The sequence below is a fragment of the Oncorhynchus kisutch genome, linkage group LG1, assembly GCF_002021735.2.
Source record: "Oncorhynchus kisutch isolate 150728-3 linkage group LG1, Okis_V2, whole genome shotgun sequence".
NCBI lineage: Eukaryota > Metazoa > Chordata > Actinopteri > Salmoniformes > Salmonidae > Oncorhynchus > Oncorhynchus kisutch.
This window is the reverse complement of record NC_034174.2, coordinates 27411942-27438969: the sequence shown is the minus strand read 5'-3', so window position 1 is coordinate 27438969 and position 27028 is coordinate 27411942. Positions and strand designations below refer to the sequence as shown.

The window sequence follows — 27028 nt, the reverse complement described above, 5'->3', positions numbered from 1 at the left end:
TACACTGCTCCAAAAATAAAGGGAACACTAAAATAACACATCCTAGATCTGAATGAATGAAATATTGTTATTCAATACTTTTTTCTTTACACAGTCGAATGAGCTGACAACAAAATCACAAAAATTATCAATGGAAATCAAATTTATCAACCCATGTCACACTCAAAATTAAAGTGGAAAACCACACTACAGACTGATCCAACTTTGATGTAATGTCCTTAAAACAAGTCAAAATGAGGCTCAGTAGTGTGTGTGACCTCCACGTGCCTGTATGACCTCCCTACAATGCCTGGGTATGCTCCTGATGAGGTGGCGGATGGTCTCCTGAGGGATCTCCTCCCAGACCTGGACTAAAGCATCCGCCAACTCCTGGACAGTCTGTGGTGCAACGTGGCGTTGGTGGATGGAGCGAGACATGATGTCCCAGATGTGCTCAATTGGATTCAGGTCTGGGGAACAGGCAGGCCAGTCCATAGCATCAATGCCTTCCTCTTGCAGGAACTGCTGACACACTCCAGCCACATGAGGTCTAGCATTGTCTTGCATTAGGAGGAACCCAGTGCCAACCGCACCATTATATGGTCTCACAAGGGGTCTGAGGATCTCATCTCGGTACCTAATGGCAGTCAGGCTACCTCTGGCAAGCACATGGAGGGCTGTGCGGCCCCCCAAAGAAATGTCACCCCACACCATGACTGACCCACCGCCAAACCGGTCATGCTGGAGGATGTTGCAGGCAGCGGAACGTTCTTCACGGCGTCTCCAGACTCTGTCACATCTGTCACATGTGCTCAGTGTGAACCTGCTTTCATCTGTGAAGAGCACAGGGCGCCAGTGGCGAATTTGCCAATCTTGGTGTTTTCTGGCAAATGCCAAACGTCCTGCACGGTGTTCGGCTGTAGGCACAACCCCCACCTGTGGACGTCGGGCCCTCATACCACCCTCATGGAGTCTGTTTCTGACCGTTTGAGCAGACACATGCACATTTGTGGCCTGCTGGAGGTCATTTAGCAGGGCTCTGGCAGTGCTCCTCCTGCTCCTCCTTGCACAAAGGCGGAGGTAGTGGTCCTGCTGCTGGGTTGTTGCCCTCCTACGGCCTCCTCCACGTCTCCTGATGTACTGGCCTGTCTCCTGGTAGTGCCTCCATGCTCTGGACACTACGCTGACAGATACAGCAAACCTTCTTGCCACAGCTTGCATTGATGTGCCATCCTGGATGAGCTGCACTACCTGAGCCACTTGTGTGGGTTGTAGAATCCGTCTCATGCTACCACTAGAGTGAAAGCACCGCCAGCATTCAAAAGTGACCAAAATATCAGCCAGGAAGCATTGGAACTGAGAAGTGGTCTGTGGTCACCACCTGCAGAACCACTCCTTTATTGGGGGTGTCTTGCTAATTGCCTATAATTTCCACCTGTTGTCTATTCCATTTGCACAACAGCATGTGAAATTTATTGTCAATCAGTGTTGCTTCCTAAGTGGACAGTTTGATTTCACAGAAGTGTGATTGACTTGGAGTTACATTGTGTTGTTTAAGTGTTCCCTTTATTTTTTTGAGCAGTGTATATATATATATATATATATCAGACGATTAATCGGTATCTGCTTTATTTGGTCCTCCAATAATCGGTATCGGTGTTGAAAAATCATAATCATGTTTGGAGGAAAAAGGGGGAGGCTTGCAAACCGAAGAACACCATCCCAACCGTGAAGCACGGGGGTGGCAGCATCATGTTGTGGGGGTGCTTTGCTACAGGAGGGACTGGTGCACTTCACAAAATAGATGGCATTATGAGGATGGAACATTATGTGGATATATTGAAGCAACATCTCAAGACATCAGTCAGGAAGTTAAAGCTTGATCGCAAATGGGTCTTCCAAATGGACAATGGAAGAATGCTTGGAGTCAAACTTGTGGTAAAATGGCTTAAGGACAACAAAGTCAAGGTATTGGAGTTGCCATCACAAAGCCTTGACCTCAATCCCATAGAAAATTTGTGGGCAGAACTGAAAAAGTGTGTGCGAGCAAGGAGGCCTACAAACCTGACTCAGTTACACCAGCTCTGTCAGGAGGAATGGGCCAAAATTCACCCAACTTATTGTGGGAAACTTGTGGAAGGCTACCAGAAACATTTGACCCAAGTTAAACAATTTAAAGGCAATGCTACCAAATACTAATTGAGTGTATGTAAACTTCTGACCCACTGGGAATGTGATGAAGGAAACAAAAGCTGAAATAAATCATTATCTCTACTATTATTCTGACTTTTCACATTCTTAAAATAAAGTGGTGATCCTAACTGACCTAAGGCAGGGAATTTTTACTCTGAATAAATGTCAAGAATTGTGAAACTGAGTTTAAATGTATTTGGCTAAGGTGTATGTACACTTCTGACTTCAACTGTACACAAATCTTCTAACATTACCATTGGTTGAAGAACTGAATGTGGCAATTTTCAAACCATTTTTATTATGATTCATAAATACTTTCTTAAACCTAAATCATTTACAAGAGCAGAGTATTTTTTTAATCTACCAATTGGTGCTGAAACGGAAAAGAACATGCATATATTTAGATGGCTTCCTTTCATTTATCCCTAATATTCTGAAGCCGTTCTCTCGATATATTATAGTGTCTGTCTACAAAATTCAAACTAAAAGGTATACTGTCTTTAAAGGGATGGCTTAAGATAAATGTACTGAAAACCCTATTGAATTAAAACTCCACGAGAAAATCTGTTGGCCAGCAAGTGGGAGGATTTTCAGGAGTTGAATTAAATGTATTCTGAGCGTGAAAATACTGAAAAGTGCATAGGATAGGCGTACATTTCCTAAGTCTTAATCAACCCCTTACTGATGGTGTCTAGGGTTAGTGTCATAGAGCTCCACATTTCATTCCCTCATTAGAGAGATGCTTCACAACATAGAATTAAAGTGTAATCCAACAGCGAGACCCTTGTACACTGTTAGAACAGAGTAGCCTACATTTCAGTAGGGTAACAGTGAATGGCAGCCACACTATTGCTAAGAGATCTTTCATTGGTTGACAATACAGTATCAATATGTAGGGCTTAAAGCACAATAGAATCTTAAAGTTTGCGGACGACACAACAGTGGTAGGCTTGATTACCAACAACGACGAGACGGCCTACAGGGAGGAGTTGAGGGCCCTCGGAGTGTGGTGTCAGGAAAATAACCTCACACTCAACGTCAACAAAACTAAGGAGATGATTGTGGACTTCAGGAAACAGCAGAGGGAACACCCCCCTATCCACATCGATGGAACAGTAGTGGAGAGGGTAGTAAGTTTTAAGCTCCTCGGCGTACACATCACAGACAAACTGAATTGGTCCACCCACACAGACGGCATCGTGAAGAAGGCGCAGCAGTGCCTCTTCAACCTCAGGAGGCTGAAGAAATTTGGCTTGTCACCAAAAGCACTCACAAACTTCTACAGATGCACAATCGAGAGCATCCTGTCGGGCTGTATCACCGCCTGGTACGGCAACTGCTCCGCCCACAACCGTAAGGCTCTCCAGAGGGTAGTGAGGTCTGCACAACGCATCACCGGGGGTAAACTATCTGCCCTCCAGGACATCTACACCACCCGATGTCACAGGAAGGCCATAAAGAACATCAAGGACACCAACCACCCGAGCCACTGCCTGTTCACCCTGCTATCATCCAGAAGGCGAGGTCAGTACAGGTGCATCAAAGCTGGGACCGAGAGACTTAAAAACAGCTTCTATCAAGGCCATCAGACTGTTAAACAGCCACCACTAACATTGAGTGGCTGCTGCCAACACACTGACTCAACTCCAGCCACTTTAATAATGGGAATTGATGGGAAATGTAAAATATATCACTAGCCACTTTAAACAATGCTACCTAATATAATGTTTACATACCCTACATTATTCATCTCATATGTATACGTATATACTGTACTCTATATCATCTACTGCATCTTTATGTAATACATGTATCACTAGCCACTTTAACTATGCCACTTTGTTTACATACTCATCTCATATGTATATACTGCACTCAATACCATCTACTGTATCTTGCCTATGCCGCTCTGTACCATCAATCATTCATATATCTTTATGTACATATTCTTTATCCCCTTACACTTGTGTCTATAAGGTAGTAGTTTTGGAATTGTTAGCTAGATTACTTGTTGGTTATTACTGCATTGTCAGAACTAGAAGCACAAGCATTTCGCTACACTCGCATTAACATCTGCTAACCATGTGTATGTGACAAATAAAATTTGATTTGATTTAAACTGAATACAAAAACACATTCACTCAAATAATATCCTAAATTATTTATTTTATTGTGACACAACATTGGAAAAATCAAGTAAACCCAGTTTCTCTGTAGTGCTTTGAGTGCAACATTCATTGAACATTTCCTTGAAAATCCATGTAATGGGTTGTGGGAGAAGTCTTATTTGAGTCAAATCAACACCCACTAGAACCATGTCCCAGACCTCTTACACACAAGTCTTTGAAAAGTCCAAGCAAGAACAGGGAAACATATTCCACACAAAGCCTGCCCTGATCCAGAGTATTTCATTGTAAGACAAGCTTTCATAATGCTCATACATGCTGTCCATTTCCTATAAATAACAAGTCAAAAGAGTTTTCTGAATTGTATAGGGGACACTTTGGAGTCTGTTTACAACCAGCTGACAAAAGCTAAAATAAATATTTTGTTCTGAGAAATGATGTTCGAGAGCTTTTAGACTGCATTAATAGTTAGATGGGGGAAAACCCAAATCACCAGCCGTTCATCTCTGTTAACAACCAAACATTATACACTGCTCAAAAAAATAAGGGGAACACTAAAATAACACATCCTAGATCTGAATGAATTAAATATTCTTATTAAATACTTTTTTCTTTACATAGTTGTATGTGCTGACAACAGAATCACACAAAAACTATCAATGGAAATCAAATTTATCAACCCATGGAGGTCTGGATTTGGAGTCACACTCAAAATTAAAGTGGAAAACCACACTACAGGCTGATCCAACTTTGATGTAATGTCCTTAAAACAAGTCAAAATGTGGCTCAGTAGTGTGTGTGGCCTCCACGTGCCTGTATGACCTCCCTACAACACCTGGGCATGCTCCTGATGAGGTGGCGGATGGTCTCCTGAGGGTTCTCCTCCCAGACCTGGACTAAAGCATCCGCCAACTTCTTGACAGTCTGTGGTGCAACGTGGCGTTGGTGGATGGAGCGAGACATGATGTCCCAGATGTGCTCAATTGGATTCAGGTCTGGGGAACAGGCGGGCCAGTCCATAGCATCAATGCCTTCCTCTTGCAGGAACTGCTGACACACTCCAGCCACATGAGGTCTAGCATTGTCTTGCATTAGGAGGAACCCAGGGCCAACCGCACCAGCCTATGGTCTCACAAGGGGTCTAAGGATCTCATCTCGGTACCTAATGGCAGTCAGGCTACCTCTGGCAAGCACACGGAGGGCTGTGCGGCCCCCCAAAGAAATGCCACCCCACACCATGACTGACCCATCGCCAAACCGGTCATGCTGGAGGATGTTGCAGGCAGCAGAACGTTCTCCACGGCGTCTCCAGACTGTCACATGTGCTCAGTGTGAACCTGCTTTCATCTGTGAAGAGCACAGGGCGCCAGTGGCGAATTTGCCAATCTTGGTGTTCTCTGGCAAATGCCAAACGTCCTGCACGGTGTTGGGCTGTAAGCACAACCCCCACCTGTGGACGTCGAACCCTCATACCACCCTCATGGAGTCTGTTTCTGACCGTTTGAGCAGACACATGCACATTTGTGGCCTGCTGGAGGTCATTTTGCAGGGCTCTGGCAGTGCTCCTCCTGCTCCTCCTTGCACAAAGGCGGAGGTAGCGGTCCTGCTGCTGGGTTGTTGCCCTCCCACGGCCTCCTCCACATCTCCTGATGTACTGGCCTGTCTCCTGGTAGCGCCTCCATGCTCTGGACACTACGCTGACAGACACAGCAAACCTTCTTGCCACAGCTCGCATTGATGTGCCATCCTGGATGAGCTGCACTACCTGAGCCACTTGTGTGGGTTGTAGACTCCGTCTCATGCTACCACTAGAGTAAAAGCACTGCCAGCATTCAAAAGTGACCAAAACATCAGCCAGGAAGCATAGGAACTGAGAAGTGGTCTGTGGTTATCACCTGCAGAACCACTCCTTTATTGAGGGTGTCTTGCTAATTGCCTATAATTTCCACCTGTTGTCTATTCCATTTGCACAACAGCATGTGAAATGTATTGTCAATCAGTATTGCTTCCTAAGTGGACAGTTTGATTTCACAGAAGTGTGATTGACTTGGAGTTACATTGTGTTGTTTAGGTGTTCCCTTTATTTTTTTGAGCAGTGTATGATTCTTTTTGCCAGTAACAACAATATCAACCTCTTGAAGAAAACTGTCAGAATTCACATATTTTCATGTGTGAGAATTATATGGTTCAACCATCTCAATCGCTCTGCTGCTTCAAGAGCAAGGCATGAGATCATGGTGGCTGTCATCTGTGAAAGTAGAACAGCGGCAGTCTTCCTCTCACATGCATTTAGATTGAACAGAGTTGCTAGGTTTCCATCCAATTGGAGACAGATTTTTATCGCAAATTCTAAAATGCGCATAAAGAAAATATGCGCTTTTTCCACTAATCTGACTTGTTGCAGATCAAAATCAGTGCATGATGACGTAGTGCACACAATGTATTTTTTTCACAAAAGTTTTCATGTTTCCAATCAAATCTAAAGTTCAATGTGTTTGCATCACATTTTCAACTCCACTGATAGTTTTGTCACAAAAACTGTTGAGTTAAATAGCAAGATGTGCCTACTCTAGTCTTGGCAAGTGCGCTCTAGCCAACAGCTTGCAGATACAGTGCGAATAGGCTAGTCTATATGATTATTACGGATAAAGGCAAGAATATTTGTTGGTCAAACTGCAGTCAAGCGTCAATCATCATGTCACCAGATTATTTATTGGAAAGGAGCATCAAGCTCAACATTGTGCACTTTTACCAGCCTGTGAAGTTCATAATTTATTTCATCTGCAGCCTAATAAACTACATGGTTTCCAGAGTCGTAGTGGAAGAACCACACACACACCATATAATTGTGTGACTCCAAGTTTACGTCAATATGATGGTTATTCTATCAATATCTGCGCATAAAAGGCGTTTCCACCATTTCTCGCATAATTAATTTTAAAGACAAAAAGATCCCACCATGTCGAACAAACAAATTATCTGTCGGCATTTATAAAACTGTACCGAAGATTCCTGTTTCCATCACAGCTGTTTTTTGAAAATATGGTACGACTTATCTGACATAAAAACTGGATGGAAACATGGTTATAGATCAACATTACAACTATGACATCACTTGGTGGTCCTCACATTAGTCCAACAAGACCTCCAGGGTGTGAGTGAGAGGGTAATGGGAAATGAAAAAGAAAACACTATCATGAAGAGAATGTTGAATAGCAAAGCACATTGTGTACAGTACCTGAACTACAAATATATAATGATTCATCACATAGACTTACAATCTATATCATTCAGTCTAATAACTCCAAGATTAAAATGTAAATAAAATAAGCATGTAGCATTCTTATCGATTCTCTGTAATACAAAATACCATAATTCAAATTACACCATATAAAATAGACACAAATAAATATAATTTAAAAAACAATCCCACTGTGGGTAATGCCATGGCCTTTTGATGCTAGGGTGTCATGGCATGATAATAATTGCATGAAATGTTAATGTTCCACACCAAGAGCTATATTTCAATCCAAACACCTGACAACCCACAATGCAGAAAATAACAAAATAAATTCAGTAATAGCTTACACAATAACTTATACAGTTGTCACAGCACCATTGTTGAATAATTTAGGGTTGTATTGACCTTTAAGGAATCTAGCTAAACTCTGCTATTACAAATATTAAATACATTGCCAATGCAAAATAATAAATAAACTTCTCTACCAAGTGACTGACTGGGTTTATATTTGATATTTTGCAACAGTTGTCACTGTTTTTCCAAGTACTAGTGAGGCACAAACAAAAACATTTGAATTAATATTGTCATTGATGTGTGAAATCAAACATGTATCTTGTCACAATGGCCCTGGAAAAAGATTTCTGTTGTAGTACTATCTAGCCATGCCATGCCGATTGTGCCACAAGTCAGAACTGAAAAAGCAAGGCATTTCCAGGCATCTCCAACTTTGGTATTAAGAAAGTTTTCTGCTCCATTAGTGTCAACAAACTGAACAAATGTTACATTACTGAGCAACAAGACTTCAACAAACAATCACCCACTGTGTTTTGAGTTTAGTGTGAAGACTCAAAACTGAGCTTAAAAATGTCCCTAAAACAATTGTAGAGGATATTTTGTATGAGATCAGAACCTTACAGTTAGATTAGCCCGTGAGCTGACAGCTGTAGTAGTAATAGTGAACGGGTAAGACTGAACCCCAGGGTCTGCAGAATCTCGCTGGACCAAGTGAGGTAGAGGATCGTACAGACACAGATGTGACGGCATGGGAGTGGTGGTTGTGAGGTAAGGTGGGGGGTGAGAGGAGGAAGAGTGCTCTGACTTACACCTCTCCAAAGTTGGTGTGGCCCGTCTCCTTGGCATGTTCCCGGGCCTCCTTCTGTCCTACTAGGCCTGTCTGACACACCATGCAGCGCAAGGCAAAGCGGTTGATGTCCGTAAACTGCCGCTTCCTTCGCGCCTCATCCGCTAGCTCCAGGGCCTGGGCCAGGATGATGTCATCTGTGGTGGAGAAGATGGTCTGGGGCGGAGTGTCGGAACTAGGCGTTTCTTTCTGCAGTGGGTCGTAGTGGATGCCGTCGTAGATGAGCAGCACACGTTTGTGGTAGCCAGCGTCCTCACCAAATCTATCCACACGCACTGTCTGCGTGTCCACTACACAGATCTCACACTGGTAGAATTTGGACAGGATGGACACCTCTATAGCTCCGCCCCAGGTGTCGTCACGTCGGATCCAGGTGCAGTACTCCTCGTTGGTCTTTCCCAAAACCGCCTCAGAGTAAGCCGTTGGGTCACTCGACACGATCTGGGCGATGAGGCCTCGCATCTCGGGGGCACACGCTGGGTCGTATACCCCGCCCTCCACTACATAGGAGACACTGGTGAACAGACAGGAGTTGTCTGCTGGAACGACCCTTCTGGCCAGCACAGGGGGAGACTCCAGGCGGGGTCCCTTGGTTACAGCTGAATTGGTTGTCTGGGTCTTCATCTTGTTCTTCTCTTCCTCCTCAACAATGAGAGTGTCTCCTGCAACACAGTCATTTTATTCATCAAATAGAGCCATGACACTGCATGGTGAAGTGTATCCAGCTGTGTAAAAGTCACAAGTGATTGATTCAAGTGAGAAGAGACAGACAACATAGCCTACCTGATTTGATGGGGTAGTCCTTGAGGTGAGCATCTCCGTTTCTGAGGTCCAAGCTAGAGGGAGGGTAACCAACCATGATCTTCTGTACATCACAGGGGATACCAGTCAGCTCCTCTACCTTGCTCTTCAGCTCCTGCACACAGGACTGATGGGTCAGGCCCTGCATTATGTGGCTCCCATTTTTGGTTTTGCAACGCAGACGCAACATCCTGGGGTCCTTAACCTGTGGGAATAAAACACCATTCAACAAAGGAACATCACAGGCGTGTAGGCTACATACAACTTAAGAAGTGAATGCTAGTTTATTCAGGCCAAGGAACCTTGTAGCAAGACATTACTTTAATTTCTAATGGAAAAGTAATTTGTTTGAAGTCAGCATGCTGATGACACTTCGATGGGGCTAAACTGCCAATCACAGCAGTGCAAGCAAAACAACTGACTGCAACTATTTATTTGTTCTGCAACTCCAAGATCTTTTTCACCTCCCGAGTGGAGCTGAATTGCAGTGCTAGGGGGTCACTACAGACCCGGGTTCGATCCCGGGCTGGATCACAACAGGCCGTGATCGGGAGTCCCATAGGACAGCGCACAACTGGCCCAGCATCGTCCGGTGTTGTGCCGAAAAGCTCCTCCCTGCCAGAACCCTCCCCCGCGTGAACGTGCACACACACGTCATTGCTGCGACTTGCTTGCTAGTTGAGATTTTTGATCACGTTAGGTTGCGTTTCCCTTTATTTTTCATGGTGGTTTGATCGCAGGGGAGGCACTACTAATGTCTGCAGTTTTTGGGTTTGGCTATTTGTTTCAAGTGTATTAGTCTAGAAATAAATGTATTTGCCAAAATTCATCATCTCGCCCATGTCTTATTCGACTAGTAGTTGGTCTGAAATTGTATTGCTTGCCTACATTTTACTCCCTCCTCTGTTTAAAATAACACATACATTAATTATTAAATTTGCCTATCCTGACGTGAAGTTTTTTTCTATAGAAAGTATTTGACTCTAGCCACAAAGTTAAGGCCATTTTCTTGCCTGTCGAAATCCCCCCCAATCTATCTTGGGACTGCAAGGCCTGGCACTTTTCAGAATAATTTTGATCCTATCCTGTCTGATGTGTGCCACAGGAAGTATTAGACTCTAGTCACAAAAAGAAGTGGTTATTTCAGCAATAATAGTTTTCAGAGCCCTCTACTGTTCTCTATACTCATCCCTCAATCTCCCATCCCATTGTGCTTTTCCACATTTTTTCCCCCCACGTTTTCTGTTTTAGTTAAGAATGTAGGTACAGTAGTAATAATTTTTTTAAAGTGTACTCTGGGCAAAAAAAAGTTCAAATATAAAAGTCAACATGAGTGCATATCCATAATCACAGTAAACTGTTATAATAATAGAAAAAAATGTATAATATAATAAACAAAACTACAACTGAATGTGCCTCCATGAAGAATCCCCTCCCCAATAGGTCCCTTTGCCCTCAATAGGACAGCCCCAGCACCGCCACCATCCCCATCAACCTCCCCCCATCCCCCACCCCTCAACCACAAAACACACATATTCACAGGACACTCAACTTATCTCTTTCCCTACATCAGATATGCAGGTGACATTTCCACCTGGATGACAGCACTTAATCAGCAAAACGCAGTTGCTCTTCATCCGAGGGACTGCCTGCCCATTCTCAGATGTTAGATAATCCGAGATGATCACTTCATTTACATTCCAGCCCTAACCTGAACGTTCTGCTTCTTCCTCCACACCATCCAGCGATGACCCCAAGATGCTAAGTCAGAGCCTTGTCAGCTCCAGATTTGACTACTTCAACTCACATCCTGCTAGAATCCCTGCATTCTCAGATTCCCCTCTGTTATTAATCTCTATATTGTAATCAATAAAAAGTGTTTCAAAATGCTGTACTTTTATTAACATATATGTTCAGATCGCACCTGAGAAGAAGTGTAATATCTCCAGATGGGCGTGTGGTACCCTTCCTCACCCATGCCAAAAAGATGTTACTTCTTGTGGGGTCTTTACCTATACTCTCATACTTACTTTCAAGGCAATGTACAATGAACCTACTGAAAGAATTACTGACTAAAAGGCTAAACAGAACTGTCAAATTATATTATAGCGGTGTTGTTGTATGCTTCAAATCTTAAGTGTTAGAATCTTAAGTGTAACAATTTTGTTGGGGAAAACAACTGAAATGTCCAATTGTTTTCCCCAGTTTGCTGTGTTCTGAAGGAGGAGTCGATTTGTCTTTTCAAATACGGACAAAGATGTTAACATCATGAGAGAAGAAATAGCTGTCACTCTCCTCAAACACTGGTATGTTCAATTTCTAATTTAATTTAAAAAAACATTGATATGGATCTTTCTAGGTTAACTTTGATCCAACTTCTGACTAGATGGCCAGAAGTTGGATCAAAGTTTTAAGAAACACTACTCTAACTATTCCCTTGTTCCCTGTTTGCTCAAGATTTATAGACTACTTGACATTATGTTTTGCTAAATAACCTGAGCCATTTCTGTGGGGAGGTGGACAATAATGAGGAAGACACTAACTGGGTAATTGCTTATTAGTACTTATACAAATTCTTACTCCTAAAAATGTGGCTTTGGAATTGAACATTTCTAGAGGTAGCATCATCTGCTTTGTCTGATAATAAATGAAATAATTGTATTTAATGTTTTAAATATATTTAACATTTTTCATCATAAATTTCAGATTGGTTGTGCCCACCAGTCCTGTATGAAAAGCATCTCATCATTGGAGGATTATGTCTGCGCTGCATGTCAGGACTAGGTTAGGCTTGAGTTCCAGGCGACGGTATCACCTGGAAAACGTTCCATAAAAAGTGGACTAAATGTTCAGTCGAGCGGTTGCAGCTTTCCAATATTTGTTTGTTATTTGTCTTTTTTAGGGGGGCTTTTCGGCACAACACCTTTTTAGGGGAGGGTTTCGCCGGGGGAGAGGACTTTACAAGTAGGCAGTCATTGTAAATAATAATTTGTTCTTAAATGACTTTCCTAGTTAAATAATGTTTAAAAACAAATAACATAGCATTTCTGTGCTAGCGTTTAGCATGTTGTCACTTTCCTCTTCTGCTATCTACAATACGAGACGAGCTGGTTTCAGTGAAACTGTCTAGCAAAACACAAACAAATGAGCAATGTGATTGATTAACGTTAATTGATGTTGAGTGTTATCTAGTTTGACAACTAGGTTAGCTAGCTAGCCAAGTGTTCTGCTAGCAAAGGGCTAACGTTAGCTGGCTAAACTGTTATGGTACTTTATACTAACGAGATTGCAGCCTCACTTTACATAACTACGTAATTTACCTATTTAATTAATAATTGAACCATTATTTATTTGCTTACCTGATGAAAATTGTACCCCTGCCTCGGACAATAAATATCAACCGACAGTCTCTGATGTGTAGAACGTCACAAATGTGAGTGTGTTATTATTCGTAACGTCGTTGCCACACACATGACGTATACACAAGCTTAGTTTCCTTTTGGCTCGAAGAGGGGATAGATCCACTCAATTAAATGGATCCAGTCTCTTTTAAAATTAAATGTTAACTTTTGTGACATTAAAGCCTCATATAGTGTACATCCTAATAATGCAAGTGAAATTACATGAGCTAACTTTATATTGTAGCAGACACTTATCCAAACAATTTATAGGAGTGACCTGCTCAAGGCAGATTTTTCACCTAATCAGTTCAGGGATAAGAAACAGCGAGCTTTCGGTTACTGGCTCTTATCTGCTAGGCTACCTGCCGCTAGTGCTTAATGGTTCTCTTAAACGTACACAGAGTAGGCAAATTAACTTGAAACATGCCACCCCCTCCTTCCCCAAAACTCACAGAAAAAATTAGACATAAATTACACCTGTTTTACATATTTAATGACTCTTTAATACAGTTACATCTTAAATACAATTAAACTATGCTAAACCAGCTAATTGACGCAATGAAGTCCATATCAACAGGCAACATTTTACATGACAACATTCACGAGAATAATACTGCAGCCGGGTATTGAGTACAGTACATTCTTGAGCTGAGCAGGCTATCCTTGGAAAACGTATCAAATATATAGTCACAACTCTTGACATTTCTTTGGAACCTTCTTGTGTAAGATTATACACAGATTATGCACAGAACAGATTACTTTTCAGTAAGGCTTTCAACATGCCCCAAAAGGCACAGGCAAAAAAATCAAAAATAATTGTGACACTGTAGTTCACAGAGTCATTGGAATAATTGGGTGTGCGTAATAGCATAACTTTTATCTAAATTAAAAGGATATTGTGTGCCCCTACTGACTAGTGGCTTTTGGTGCAAATTGCCAGAAATCTCATCACTTTCTGCAGGTTATTAATGAAAACATTTAACACAAACCAACTCAAAACACAGCAGAATGCCAAACACATTCATACAAATAGCAACATCTCAATATCTAATATACAGCCATTGTACATTCTTCTGTTATTCTACATATCAATAAACTATTAAGAATATGTGATGAGAAAAACATCTTATCACACCATGACTATGTCAAATATTTCCTTCAAGTATCTCAGAGCATCTGTTAAAATATGGGATATTTGCACAGTTTTGGTTTCAGTGGTAATGGCTAACAAGCTACATTTATTAATAGTCGCATGTCTGTAATAATTGGTTAAAAGGCAAGGTTCTCAAATAAGCTGTGCGTTGCTTAAAAATATACTAGTGTAAAACATTTCCTCAACCATGAATATAATCAAAGGGACAATTCAGCGAGAATTTCATAAGAAAGGTATTGAAGCTACACTATGATAATTAGGACCGTAGTACTTTTCTTATTCCATGTTTACATATTTCTGTTACTTCTTTATGTTATCTGAAGACAGAGTAAGTAATTGACAGATACATACATTCATTTACATGACAACTTCCCTTTTAAGAGCACTGGACTAACTTCTAATCTAAAATATATACAGTATATTCTTATTGTAAATGGTTCCACACAAACCATATATGACCACAATATCAAATTATCCTACTATGTTTTTCTGTGTTCATGTCATGTGATGGCTAATATGGATATATCTGATTATTGGCAAAAATGCTTTATGCTGCAGTAGTGGGAAAGGATTTCATGATACCATAACATGCTGCCACATATATTCAACAAGACATAAAGGGTCTCTGATACACATAAGGCATCATGTTTGATCTCTATTGGCATACATAAAATAAGTGTTATAGTTGTGCCACCAGTGGTTTCAGATATTTGGCATGCAGGGAAATTATTATATGATGTGGAAGGCCATAGGGACATGGAGGTTAGGATGAGCAGAACTTCAGTGTCACAGGGATAGTCTGAGGCACCAGCTGAACTTGAAGATGACTTCATAGTCACTCAGAAGCGGACACAGCCACTAGTTTCTTCTGGGCTGTCATAGTCGATTCCTTCACACAGGGAGTCCTTGAAACAGAAACAGACATGATTAATATTCTCAGTCGATGGTTAAGACGAGTCCAAACACTCTGACCAATTATTGTCTTGAAGACAGGTCTTACATTACTACTAGTGTTTTGCCTCAGAGAGACCAATGAAAAGAAACATCCCTGCTAGGGAAATTTTTTCTCCTGATACACCATCATCATTATAAAACAAAGAGGGAACAAAATTATTAGTACTATTATTAGCGAAGTATATGTCTTTGCACTGAAATTATGATGAAGCATCATACTGTATGATATCAGTTTAAGATGCTATACATGCCTCCCGGGTAGCGCAGTGGTTAAGGGCGCTGTACTGCAGTGCCAGCTGTACCACCAGAGACTCTGGGTTCGCGACCAGGATCTGTCGTAACCGGCCGCGACCGGGAGGTCCGTGGGGCGACGCACAATTGGCCTAGCGTCGTCTGGGTTAGGGAGTGTTTGGCCGGTAGGGAAATCCTTGTCTCATCGCGCACCAGCGACTCCTGCCAGGCGCAGTGCGCGCTAACCAAGTTTGCCAGGTGCACGGTGTTTCCTCCGACACATTGGTGCGGCTGGCTTCCGGGTTGGATGGCGCTGTGTTAAGAAGCAGTGCGGCTTGGTTGGGTTGTGTATCGGAGTTTCAACCTTCGTCTCTCCCAAGCCCGTACGGGAGTTGTAGCGATGAGACAATTGGACAATTGGATACCACGAAATTGGGGAGAAAAAGGGGAAAAATTCAACAAAAAAAGATGCTATACATACCCCATTGTCTTATTGAGATGACCTCATGTGAAAACAGAAATGAAATTGGTGGAGTTCTGCGGGAATTTATCTTAAATACTCACAGACAACAGCTTCCTATCCGAGGCTGTGACGACACAGAAAGGGAAGAGATAGAAATGGGGAGACTAGCTGAAGCACTGAACTCACAACAAAGCAAAGCGAACCAACACACTCGGATCACAACAGCAACTTTGAATATGCATCTCAAAACAATAACATGTCTATATTTACGACCCTTGTATGGCATTGATCTCTGACGCTAATTGTTGTTCAGTGCATGTTTCTCCTAAGATCACCATATGACTAATGTATAACACCTGGTTACTGGAAAACTTTTGAACTGTGTATCATCTGGAATGGTACTTAAGTGATCTATTCATAAGATGTAAATGAGTAGAAGTTAGTGGTGCAGTTTATTTAGGACAGGCATAGTGCTGTGCATATTAAAGATGGAGACACAGCCCATGAAGAAAAGGGGAGGCCATGTAAAGACAAACAGCTGATGTTGGGGGAGAGACAGACATAATATAAAGAGGGGAAGCCACCAACAAGACCACAGCATGTCAGGGAGACGTCCACTCTGTTTTTATTACAGAGTCTGAATTATCAAGGGGATTTAAGGGTGATGGGATGCTATGGATAAAGAAGGGATTGGCTTGGGTGGTAGGTGGAAGGAGGGGACTGAGTTGAATTATGAGTGATTAATTAAGAGGGCACCATCCATTTCTGACACTAACTTGGCTTTGCTGCAGCACCCCCTCTGGCATCTCGGGGAACTGCAGGGCCGATGGGGTGGGACGTTGGGGGAGCCAGGGACGGTTGCCGGCACTGTAGAGCCTGGGCCGCTTGAACTGGTCGTGACTGGACAGGGGGGTGTAACTATTCCGCCGGATGGGAGCTGGGTCCCTCGGGACCTTATCCTGGTTGGAGATGGGGAAACACCAGGTGCATTAAAGAAAGAGACCCGGGAACACACAGCGTGACTGGGACAATTCCCCAAAACACAGCAATCAAACAATCATTCTCCTTGACCAACCACTACAATAGGACTTTTGCTATGGAATATGAAAAAGTTGATTCTGCATGGTTAAACCGATTCCACTTAATTCTGCTCCTCTCAAATATTGTCTATGGCATCTCACTAATAGCTCAGACACACCGGTAGGATTGTGAAACGTTTGCCTGCCGACTACTTAGCACTTCTCTCTTTTGTGTTCACACAGCAAAGACCTTGAAGTCGTCAGCCACTCAGCCTTGTTAAAATAGTCCAAAACAGAAGGTGGCAGTAGCGTTATTACAGTCACGACGAGTTCAAGCGGCCCAATATTAGCTAGCTACATAGCTAGCGGCGCTAATGTTACTATTGTTTTAGACAGCCCTTGTTGATATAGCTAGATGGCCACAGCTAGATAACTCACTAGCAAGATGACAAATTAACAATTTAATTCACTCTCCATGGTCACTACAGCCCATAGATACATTTTATGCTAGCTGGCTAACGTTATGGTTAGCATTATTCGCTAGCTAGCGAGATGTTGTGCTAGCTAGGTAAAGTTAAGACAATGCATTGACTCTCAGCAGCCAGCTACAGGCAGTTGCTTCATGGAAAATAATCCATTGTGATTTAATTATCATTTTACTAGCTACAGTGGCCAGATTGCTAGATTGGTAAACTATTTAGTGTTGTGTGCATTGTGCTGCACTTACCACCCCGTTTGTTTCATATGAAGTGTGTGTAACTGCCTTGTCAGTTAGCAAGCTAATGTTATCTAGCTAGCTAACTAATAAGCTAGTGCAAACCTAAAAAAATATATGTAAAGACTTGCTCTAGAAAAAAATGTATTATGCAGCTTTATTGTTTTAGTGGTGTCGGTGTTCGCAAGCAGGGAAAGGTGATCAGCCATAGCTTCGTACCAGTTAAATCTAAAGTCACACTAACTACTCATTTATCCAGACATAGCTTGAGCTAGTTTGGTTAAAGAGGTTCCGTGAAGTATGTGATATGTGAGCAGAACAGAGCAGGGATGACAAAAAGGAGCAAAGCCTTGCCACTGAGGATAACATGCAATGTTACTTACAAGTGGTCGGTCACGATGTGTGTTCACTGCCTCCACGTTAAGGTAAAACATTTCCACTTTACAGCCTGGGGATAGTTGCAGAGATAAAATCATGTTACCCATTCCTAATTGTCAAACTAAACTCAGCAAAAAAAGAAACGTCCGCTTTTCAAGGTCCTGTCTTTCAAAGATAATTCGTAAAAATCCAAATAACTTCACAGATCTTCATTGTAAAGGGTTTAAACACTGTTTCCCATGCTTGTTCAATGAACCATAAACAATGAACATGCACCTGTGGAATGGTCGTTCAGACACTAACTGCTTATAGACGGTAGGCTATCAAGGTCACAGTTATGAAAACTTAGGACACTAAAAAGGCCTTTCTACTGACTGAAAAACACCAAAAGAAAGATGCCCAGGGTCCCTGCTCATCTGCGTGAACGTGCCTTAGGCATGCTGCAAGGAGGCATGAGGACTGCAGATGTGGCCAGGGCAATAAATTCGCAATGGCCGTACTATGAGACGCCTAAGACAGCGCTACAGCGAGACAGGACGGACAGCTGATCGTCCTCGCAGTGGCAGACCACGTGAAACAACACCTGCACAGGATCGGTACATCCGAACATCACACCTGCGGGACAGGTACAGAATGGAGACAACAACTGCCCGATTTACACCAGGAATGCACAATCCCTCCATCAGTGCTCAAACTGTCTGCGAGAGGCTGAACTGAGGGCTTGTAGGCCTGTTGTAAGGCAGGTCCTCACCAGACATCACTGGCAACAATGTTGCCTATGGGCACAAACCCACCGTCGCTGGACGAGATAGGACTGGCAAAAAGTGCTCTTCACTGACGAGTCTCGGTTTTATCTCACCAGGGGTGATGGTCGGATTTGCGTTTATCGTCGAAGGAAAGAGCGTTACACCGAGGCCTGTTCTCTGGAGCAGAATCAATTTGGAGGTGGGGAGTCCGTTATGGTCTGGGGTGGTGTGTCACAGCATCATCGCACTGAGCTTGTTGTCATTGTAGGCAATCTCAACGCTGTGTATTACAGGAAATACATCCTCCTCCCTTATGTGGTACCCTTCCTGCAGACTCATCCAACATGATAATGCCACCAGCCATACTGCTCGTTCTGTGCGTGATTTCCTGCAAGACAGGAATGTCAGTGTTTTACCATGGCCAGCGAAGAGCCCAGATCTCAATCCCATTGAGCACGCCTGGGACCTGTTGGATCGGAGGGTGAGGACTAGGGCCATTCCCCCCAGAAATGTCCGGGAACTTGCAGGTGCCTTGATGGAAGAGTGGGGTACCATCTCACAGCAAGATCTGACAGATATGGTGCAGTCCATGAGGAGATGCACTGCAGTACTTAATGCAGCTGGTGGCCACACCAGATACTGACGGTTACTTTTGTTTTGACCCCCCCCTTGTTCAGTGACACATAATTAAATTTCTGTTAGTCACATGTCTGTGGAACTTGTTCAGTTTATGTCTCAGTTGCAGTATTTTGTTATGTTCATACAAATATTTACACATGTTAAGTTTGCTGAAAATAAATGCAGTTGACAGTGAGAGGACGTTTCTTTTTTTGCTGAGTTTACTAGTGGTGATAGAAGAATTCCATCAGATGTGAACATAACACAATGTAATTGTCAATTTATTCTGCCGTAAGTCTAATGAACGCAAAGTCTTACCATAGGCAACAGGGCTGAGCTTGAGCACTGTGTGCAGTGGACATTTCAGGTAGGGTAGGTCATCTACGAAATACATAGTTAAACAAAAAAAAGTATCAATGACTTCTGGTGTTTGTGACACAAGCAAGTGTGTACTGTATGGTGTGTGCTCACCCACCTGCACTCTTGTCCAGGAAGTATGCTAGCAGGCAGCGCATGACAGCCTGGTGACAGATGACCAGCACATTGCCTTGTCTCTCTAGCTCCATGATGACAGGCTCTAACCGCTGCACTAGGTCCTGGTAGGACTACAGGTGGGGAGAAGGGACACACTGAGCTTTAGCTATCCCTAACAAGATAAGGGCTCCATATTGTGGTAAGGGGGTAGGACTTTACCTCTCCTCCTAGGTAGCGGTAGTGGTACTTGTCTTGGTCCCTCAGGGCAAACTCTTCTGGAAAGGAGTTCTGGATCATATCATACGTCATCTCCTCACAAACACCCTAACAGATGAGAAAGAGAGAACTCTGGAAAATGTGCCTTGGCAGTTGAGTTGCCAGATAATGATCAATCATTACTTATTATTCAAACAATGAATATAACAAGTCCTTTATCAAAGATCAACTTCATTTTAATCACAAATGGTGTCTACCTAAATTAAACCATCATGTTATTCATTACTTTAGACCAGTGATAAATCAGAGGGAATGTCAGTACTGACAGCATCTATCTCGTTGAGGATCTTCCACTGTTCGTAGGGCACAATCAGCTCCTCAGCAGTCTGGATGGTACGTCTCAGCTGGCTTGTCCACACCTTCAGGTCCGACAGTTTGTGCTCCTCGATGAAGCCGCGCAAGGCATGGGCAAACTGGACCAGAAAGGGCAAAGAGAGATTGGTGTCAATAACAGGCCCATCTATCAGGGGACTTCTTACTGTACATGATCATGGTAAACATGCTATTAACTATTTAAGAGTACATGACCAGATTACCAGTGTTTCCTCAAATTTAAAGTACAGGAGCTTTAATTAGTCTTTTCCATTAGCTGTTCAACTAAATCTAAATAGAAATCGGTAGGATCCACTGACTCAAAGACAAAGGTCAGTATTATGCCTGACTGCTCAATAGAGATTGATAGAGGCTTCTACTTGCCAAAAGGCCGTATTAGCATTAGGACACAGAGGGCTTTCATCATTTTAATGTAGTCAACAGGGTGGGCCTTCCAACTTAATTGGCTGATCCCTCCTGGTTACCCTGTTGGAGTCATGTCCAACTGAGTCATCAGGAGGGATCAGCCAATCGTGAAGAAGAAAATTGACTACTTCAAAATGGAGATGGCCTCAATGGTGCTGCCCATGCTATCACAGATGCTATAATGGCACAGGTACAAAGATGAATCCTCTATCTCTATGGACTGGTCTCTCTGCACTAGGCCTAACTGTCATGGCAGACAGGACACATACCTGTTTTCCCCCTGGGGAGAGCTCCGAGTCGCCTCCGATACGGCCCTCCGTGTTATGATTGCTCTCTCCATGCCGGCACAGGTAGAGCGAGTGAGAGTGCACTTGAATGTTCATGAGGTAGTACACTATCCTACTCTGGATGTAGTCTTGCACCCGGTTCACCAGGAAGCGCCGGCCCACATTCTCCACCTTGATAAAGGATAGGTCCCTACGGGAGACACAGTAACACAATTGTCTGTAAGTATTCTGTCTCCATCTGGTGGCATTCATCTGACCTTGCAGCAAATTTACAGCAATTCTCGAGAACTACAAAGGTTTATGCCTATTAGGTATAATACATGATGATCAGTATGGACAGTTGCCTCTAATTGAAGCAATGTCCTATTCAATTGCAACACACTGAGACGGACAATATACTTTGGTCATTCTTACTTGTCATACTCATCGGGATCCAAAGGTTGGTATGTAACCTTATAGCACTCTATGCGTTTGAGAAAGTCATCCATTACTCTCTCTCTGTGCCTCTCTGGGTAGTCTGGACTGGACACCTTCACCTCCTGTTTAGAGATATGACACATTAGAATGTGTGCAAAGAAAAATGAAAGTCGTGACATGACAAGGATATAGTCAGTGTATAAATAGGTTAGTTTTGACCCTGGCCTGGGGTCATAGTAAAGCATTACAATCCCACATGGCGACATCGGAACATACCAGAATATTAGCAGCAATGACTTCTGGGTCATCACACACAGACTCCACAAAGAACACCTGTTGGAAAGAAGGCAGCTCAGACTGCGCCACTAAAATATACTGCCTCACCACAGGGCTGGATGCAGTGTCGTTACACAGAGTAACGTTATATGGAGATACAAACACAAAAATATATTTGGCAATTTAGCACATTTTTACCTTGAATGCATTCTCTTTCCCAAAATCAAGAATGAGGTCTCTCCTCTCCCTTGTTGTGTTTGTTGCATCAAATACCTAATCAAAGCAAACATCCCAAAATGGGTTTTTAAATATATTGAACAGACAAAAAGGAATCTAAAGGAAAGAGTAGATGCCTTACAGCGATTTGTCCTGCTTCTTCAGTTAGATATTCTTTCACATCCTCCAGGGCTACCAGAGCACACTGTCTGTGGGAGAGGAGAGGGAAATACAATGACAGTAGTCTTAATTTGCATCAAAGGGCTCAACAGTGGGTCTGCAGAAAAGGGGGCAGGTATGCATTCCAACCTCAGATAATATATCTATATTGTTTTTATACTCAATCTTAAAGGCCCCTGTAACATTTTGTGTTTGATTCTATGGTGAGCAGTCCAGTAGAACAGAATGTTACTGTCTACCTATCTTTCTTCTGTACAGACATCTGAATAGTAACACTGACAGAACAGTGAGGGAACATACCGATGCAACATTTTGTAAGAGTGAGTGAGTGCCAGAAATATATTTAGATCAGCATTCTGTGATGTTGTCAAGAGCAGTAAAGCCATTTACAGGTCTATAAAGGGCAATTCAGATGTGTCTCATTAAGTGATTATTCTGGATCAAGTTTAGTGCTTGCTTAGAAAACTTTCAGCTCGTTGGAAAATAGTAATCCATCACAAATTACTATGAAAACTAAGCAAATGTCCATTTGAATCCCACAACTGGTGTGTGTGTGTACACACACATTCTATTAATATAATATGGGTCTTTTGTACACTGAATATCTGCTTGCACAGCAGACAGTGTGTTGGTTCAGAAACTCACTAGCCATTGACGCAGCAGCCAGAGCTGCAAAGTACACCCGTGAAATCATGCATGAGAGAACCTGGTGTGCTGCTGGAGTAATAAGATTGACTCAGATCTGACCATGTTGATGGAAACAATACTTGATTAATTACCGTTTTTTTCCTAACATGTTACGATTGATAGAAAACTTTGTCTGTTATATGTGAACTTAAGATCTAAGCAAATAAAAATGAAAAATGTGCCATCAAAACAGTGTGCATGGCAATTGTGAATGCTTTCTCAGTTTGGAATCTGCATGAATAAAACAAACATAACTTACTTCCTTATTTCCATGGCTTCCTTGTTGTCATGTCTGAAGAAGTCGTAGGACTTGTAAGCTTTGACAGCCTCTCGGCGGTAAACACCCAAGTTAAACACTACAAAATTAACAAAATTGCACCAACAACAGAGTTATGACTTGCTTGTATTGGTTTATTAAGTTAGGGTTGTCTCCTATCATAGAAATGGGACTGGTTCAAAGTAGGATCCTATTCAACATGGGGCGTCTCAGTTCTCAGGAGCTTTACATTTTTTATTAAAAATGTGACATTTACCTAATAATGAAGGCATTTACTTTGTAGGACACAATACACTGGTGATTTAAATTTGACTGAAGTGCTTATTAAAAGTTCTTTAACACAAGAGGGTTCCACCATCAATAGTCTGTCATAATGGAAGACTTAAAGGTACATGTATAAGTACATGTATAATGTTTTCATAAGTGATGTTGTAGGGGCTGTCTTCCCCCACTCACCTTTGGTTGGCACCCCTATCCAGTTGAGGTACCGTGTCAGTTTCTTAGACATGTAGGTCTTTCCCCTAGCAGGTAGGCCGATCATTACAATCACTGTGGGAGAGTTTGTCATGTAGGATGCCCATGCTGAACAGAAAGACAGACAGACATACATACATACTATAGTGCATTAGCATCAGGCTAACTCAGATACTACTGTATACTGCATACCTACAAGTGATACACAGGCCTGACAAAATTATATACAGTAGATAAGGCAAAACAATTTAACTATCAAATTTGTTGGTTGGTATGATCAATCATCATTGGATACATTTCTTATCCTTGATTTCCCATGTACTGTATACTTAGATGATAAGGGATATGTCAAAGTGGACTGGCAAGCCATGGCTTGCTATTCTCATATAAATTACACCCGCAACAGGACTGCAGATAAACTGAATACTGTATGGAATATGGGCTCATTATAAACAGATTTCAACATAATCTGCATGATAAAAATATAATTTGGAATGAGAATGAATAATTTGCCCAAAATATGCCCAACGGAATAATCTTCAGAGAAGACTAATCCCTCTCAAAATATTATAAACACAGTTGTATTTCTTTTAAACTAATTTTCTTGTTAATGTGTGCTTCAGCAAAAATAAAGTGCTTTCAATGCATAGGGAAAGCTTTACATCATAACTAGCAACATTTTTGGAGATGAAGCCAAAACAAAATAACACCTGTAGACTCATGCGCCAGTCAAAACGGCCTGATGCAAGCATCCAGACTGCAGCGGAATTGTTGCGGTCTTGCCTATGGTCCTGCCTGCGCAAAGCTCTCATGCAGGAGAGGCTTATCATTGGGCTACTTACAGCATTTCTTCTCATTTACTCTGAGCTCTGTTTTCTTGGCTTCAGCAGAGTTCTCAGAGCTAGTCTCTCTCTGAATAGTTGTGGACATGGTGGAGTTGTGTCCTTGTTGTGCCAGGTTCCCAAAGGCTCTAGAAGGGCATGGCCCCAGACAATCTGAAACACAAGGTTGATTTATTCTAGCAGTAGGTCTAGGCCTATGTAATATTACATTTTTATTTATATTTCCTGAATAAGAATGAGTAATTTATCCACTATCTGAAAAATATTCAATTAAATTGATGTTGATATAAAATACATACAATGGTATGTGGACACCTTCAAATTAGTGCATTCGGCTATTTCAGACACAATCGTTGCTGACAGGTGTATAACATCGAGCACACAGCCATGCAATCTCCATAGACAAACATTCACAGTAGAATGGCCTTAGTGAAGCGCTCAGTGACTTTCAACATGGCAACATCATAGGGTGCCACCTTTCCAACAAGTCAGTTTGTCAAATTTCTGCCATGCTAGAGCTTCTCCAGTCAACTGTAAGTGCTGTTATTTGAAGCGGAAAGTGGTCTAGGAGCAACAACGGCTCAGCCACAAAGTGGTAGGCCGCACAAGTTCACAGAATGTTACTGCCGAGTACTGAAGCACGTAGCGCGTAACAAATCGTCTGTCCTCGGTTGCAACACTCACTACCGAGTTTCAAACTGCCTCTGGAAGCAACATAGGCACAAGAATGGTTAGTCGGGAGCATCATGAAATGGATTTTCATGGCCGAGCAGCCGCACACAAGCCTAAAATCACCACGTGCAATGCCAAGTGTCGGCTGGAGTAGTGTAAAGCTCGCTGCCATTGGACTCTGGAGCAGCGGAAAGGCGTTCTCTGGAATGATGAATCACGCTTCACCATCTGGCAGTCCGACGGACACATCTTGGTTTTGGCAGATGCCAGGAGAACACTACCTGCCCCAGTGAATACTGCCAACTGTAAAGTTTGGTGGATGAGGATTAATGGTCTGGGGCTGTTTTTCATGGTTTGCCTAGGCCCCTAAGTTCCAGTGAAGGGAAATATTAACGCTACAGCATACAATAACATTCTAGATGATTCGGTGATTCCAAATTTGTGGCAACAGTTTGGGGAAGGCCCTTTCCTGTTTCAGCATGACAATGCCCTTGTGCTCAAAGCGAGGTCCATACAGAAATGGTTTGTCTGAGCCAGGCCTAATCTCCCAACATCAGTGCCCGACTTCACTAATGCTCTTGTGGTAGAATGGAAGCAAGTTCCCGCAGAAATGTTCCAACATCTAGTGGAAAGCCTTCCCAGAAGAGTGGAGGCTGTTAAAGCAGCAAAGGGGGCTCCAACTCCATATTAATGCCCATGATTTTGCAATGAGATGTTCAATGGGCAGGTGTCCACATACTTTTTGTCATGTTGTGTATATAGGCCACATAAAATGCACTTAAAATCCCATCTCATTAAGTATTATTATTCTGATGAATTTTCTAATGAATTAGAAAGTAATGGCATGACTTGACATTTGCTGTAACATAATTAGACGACTTTTATATTAGGTTGGATACAGCTTCGTTTTCTGTCAAAGGCCTTCAAGCATATTGCAACACAGCAAAGTGAGGGACTGCCATTTCATCCTCACAGCCACCATGTATTGCGCGGCCATATCCGCTCATCAAAAGAGCACTAACAAAAACCGGGAATCACAAAATGATGCCAAAGCCATTTACCACAGTAGGCAATGTTATTATGCGACGACACTACTGCTGTCCAATCGGACAGTCTCGAGCCAGTTTCACTTGTCTGTGCCGGGAACACTGATAATAGACGCATTGGTAGTTTCCATGGAGATAGTTAGAGGGCGCATCTTATTGTCCGATTATTGCGTCTATGAGAGCATACATAGGCAGCACCATTGAGGCCATCTCCATTTTCTACTAACACACCCGGAGTGTGTTGTTTGAACAGGTATAAAGCCAAGGTTGGCGATTTACTGCCACCTGCCATTATGCAATGTTTGCTCACGAGTATAATTAATTGGTCCCGAGTATAACCCACCTAATGACCTGGATGGAATTATGTGATCCTTCCTTAACCCATAGGATGTCCCACCCAGTTGACTACTTCAAAATGGTGAATGTCCTCAATGGCGCTGCCCATGCTAAAATGGCATTTTGGCCACTAGAGTCCTCTATCTGGCTCTATGGTTGTTTCACACCTAAATAGCACAGGCTACTTACTGTACACTCTCAAAAACTATTGCAATTTACCTGCAATATGAGAGCCGATGAGGGAATTAGAACATTGATCTGACGCCCAATCCGCACGTTCTGCCATCTCTGACTCTATGAGGTTTTTGTCCCACTCCAGTCGGAGGCGCAACTGTTAAGTCCTGTTGTGTGCTACGCTGTCCTTGTGCTGAGGTTGGTGGCGCGGGCTCGGTTGATGTCCTCCAAGCCAGAAAAGCATGAGGTGTGCCATTTGCGTCACAATTTCTTTACCGTAATCTTCATAATATTAAGATTTATGATGCGCATATAATGTATATTCATTCAAGTAAATGTACCTTAATAGAAAATTACTCAAGTATAAGTCACCCAGTAAAATACTACTCGAGTAAAAGTCTAAAAGTATTTGGTTTTAAATATACTTAAGTATCAAAAGTAGAATTCATTAAACCAGATTGCACTTTTTTTTTTACATTTAAATTTAGGGGGCACAC

General features: G+C 42.4%; 2 protein-coding genes across 5 annotated transcripts; both read right to left on the bottom strand.

Annotated features, from left to right (window-relative positions):
* Positions 1-4318: 4318 nt before the first annotated feature.
* LOC109896729 (ubiquitin thioesterase OTU1) lies at positions 4319-13193 on the bottom strand. Its single transcript, XM_020491051.2, has 3 exons — positions 12841-13193; positions 9464-9686; positions 4319-9342 (listed from the first exon to the last, which is right to left on the bottom strand). Exons 2-3 carry the CDS (start codon positions 9669-9671, stop codon positions 8639-8641), a joined length of 912 nt encoding a protein of 303 aa, XP_020346640.1. The 5' UTR covers positions 9672-9686; positions 12841-13193; the 3' UTR covers positions 4319-8638.
* Positions 13194-13353: 160 nt separating this feature from the next.
* LOC109896741 (6-phosphofructo-2-kinase/fructose-2,6-bisphosphatase 2-like) lies at positions 13354-26785 on the bottom strand. Of its 4 annotated transcripts, none has more exons than XM_031810046.1 (17): positions 26577-26748; positions 24304-24456; positions 23444-23569; positions 22970-23066; positions 21986-22052; positions 21826-21900; positions 21628-21684; positions 21349-21473; positions 20917-21124; positions 20176-20322; positions 19853-19957; positions 19635-19764; positions 19478-19540; positions 17801-17865; positions 16460-16642; positions 15785-15807; positions 13354-14940 (listed from the first exon to the last, which is right to left on the bottom strand). In XM_031810046.1, exons 1-17 carry the CDS (start codon positions 26641-26643, stop codon positions 14871-14873), a joined length of 1761 nt encoding a protein of 586 aa, XP_031665906.1. In that variant the 5' UTR covers positions 26644-26748; the 3' UTR covers positions 13354-14870. The 4 variants fall into 4 exon arrangements, with proteins under 4 accessions (XP_031665906.1, XP_031665985.1, XP_020346661.1 ...); XM_031810125.1 differs by having other exon boundaries at positions 23444-23536; XM_020491072.2 differs by lacking the exon at positions 15785-15807 and having other exon boundaries at positions 26577-26785.
* Positions 26786-27028: the final 243 nt, after the last annotated feature.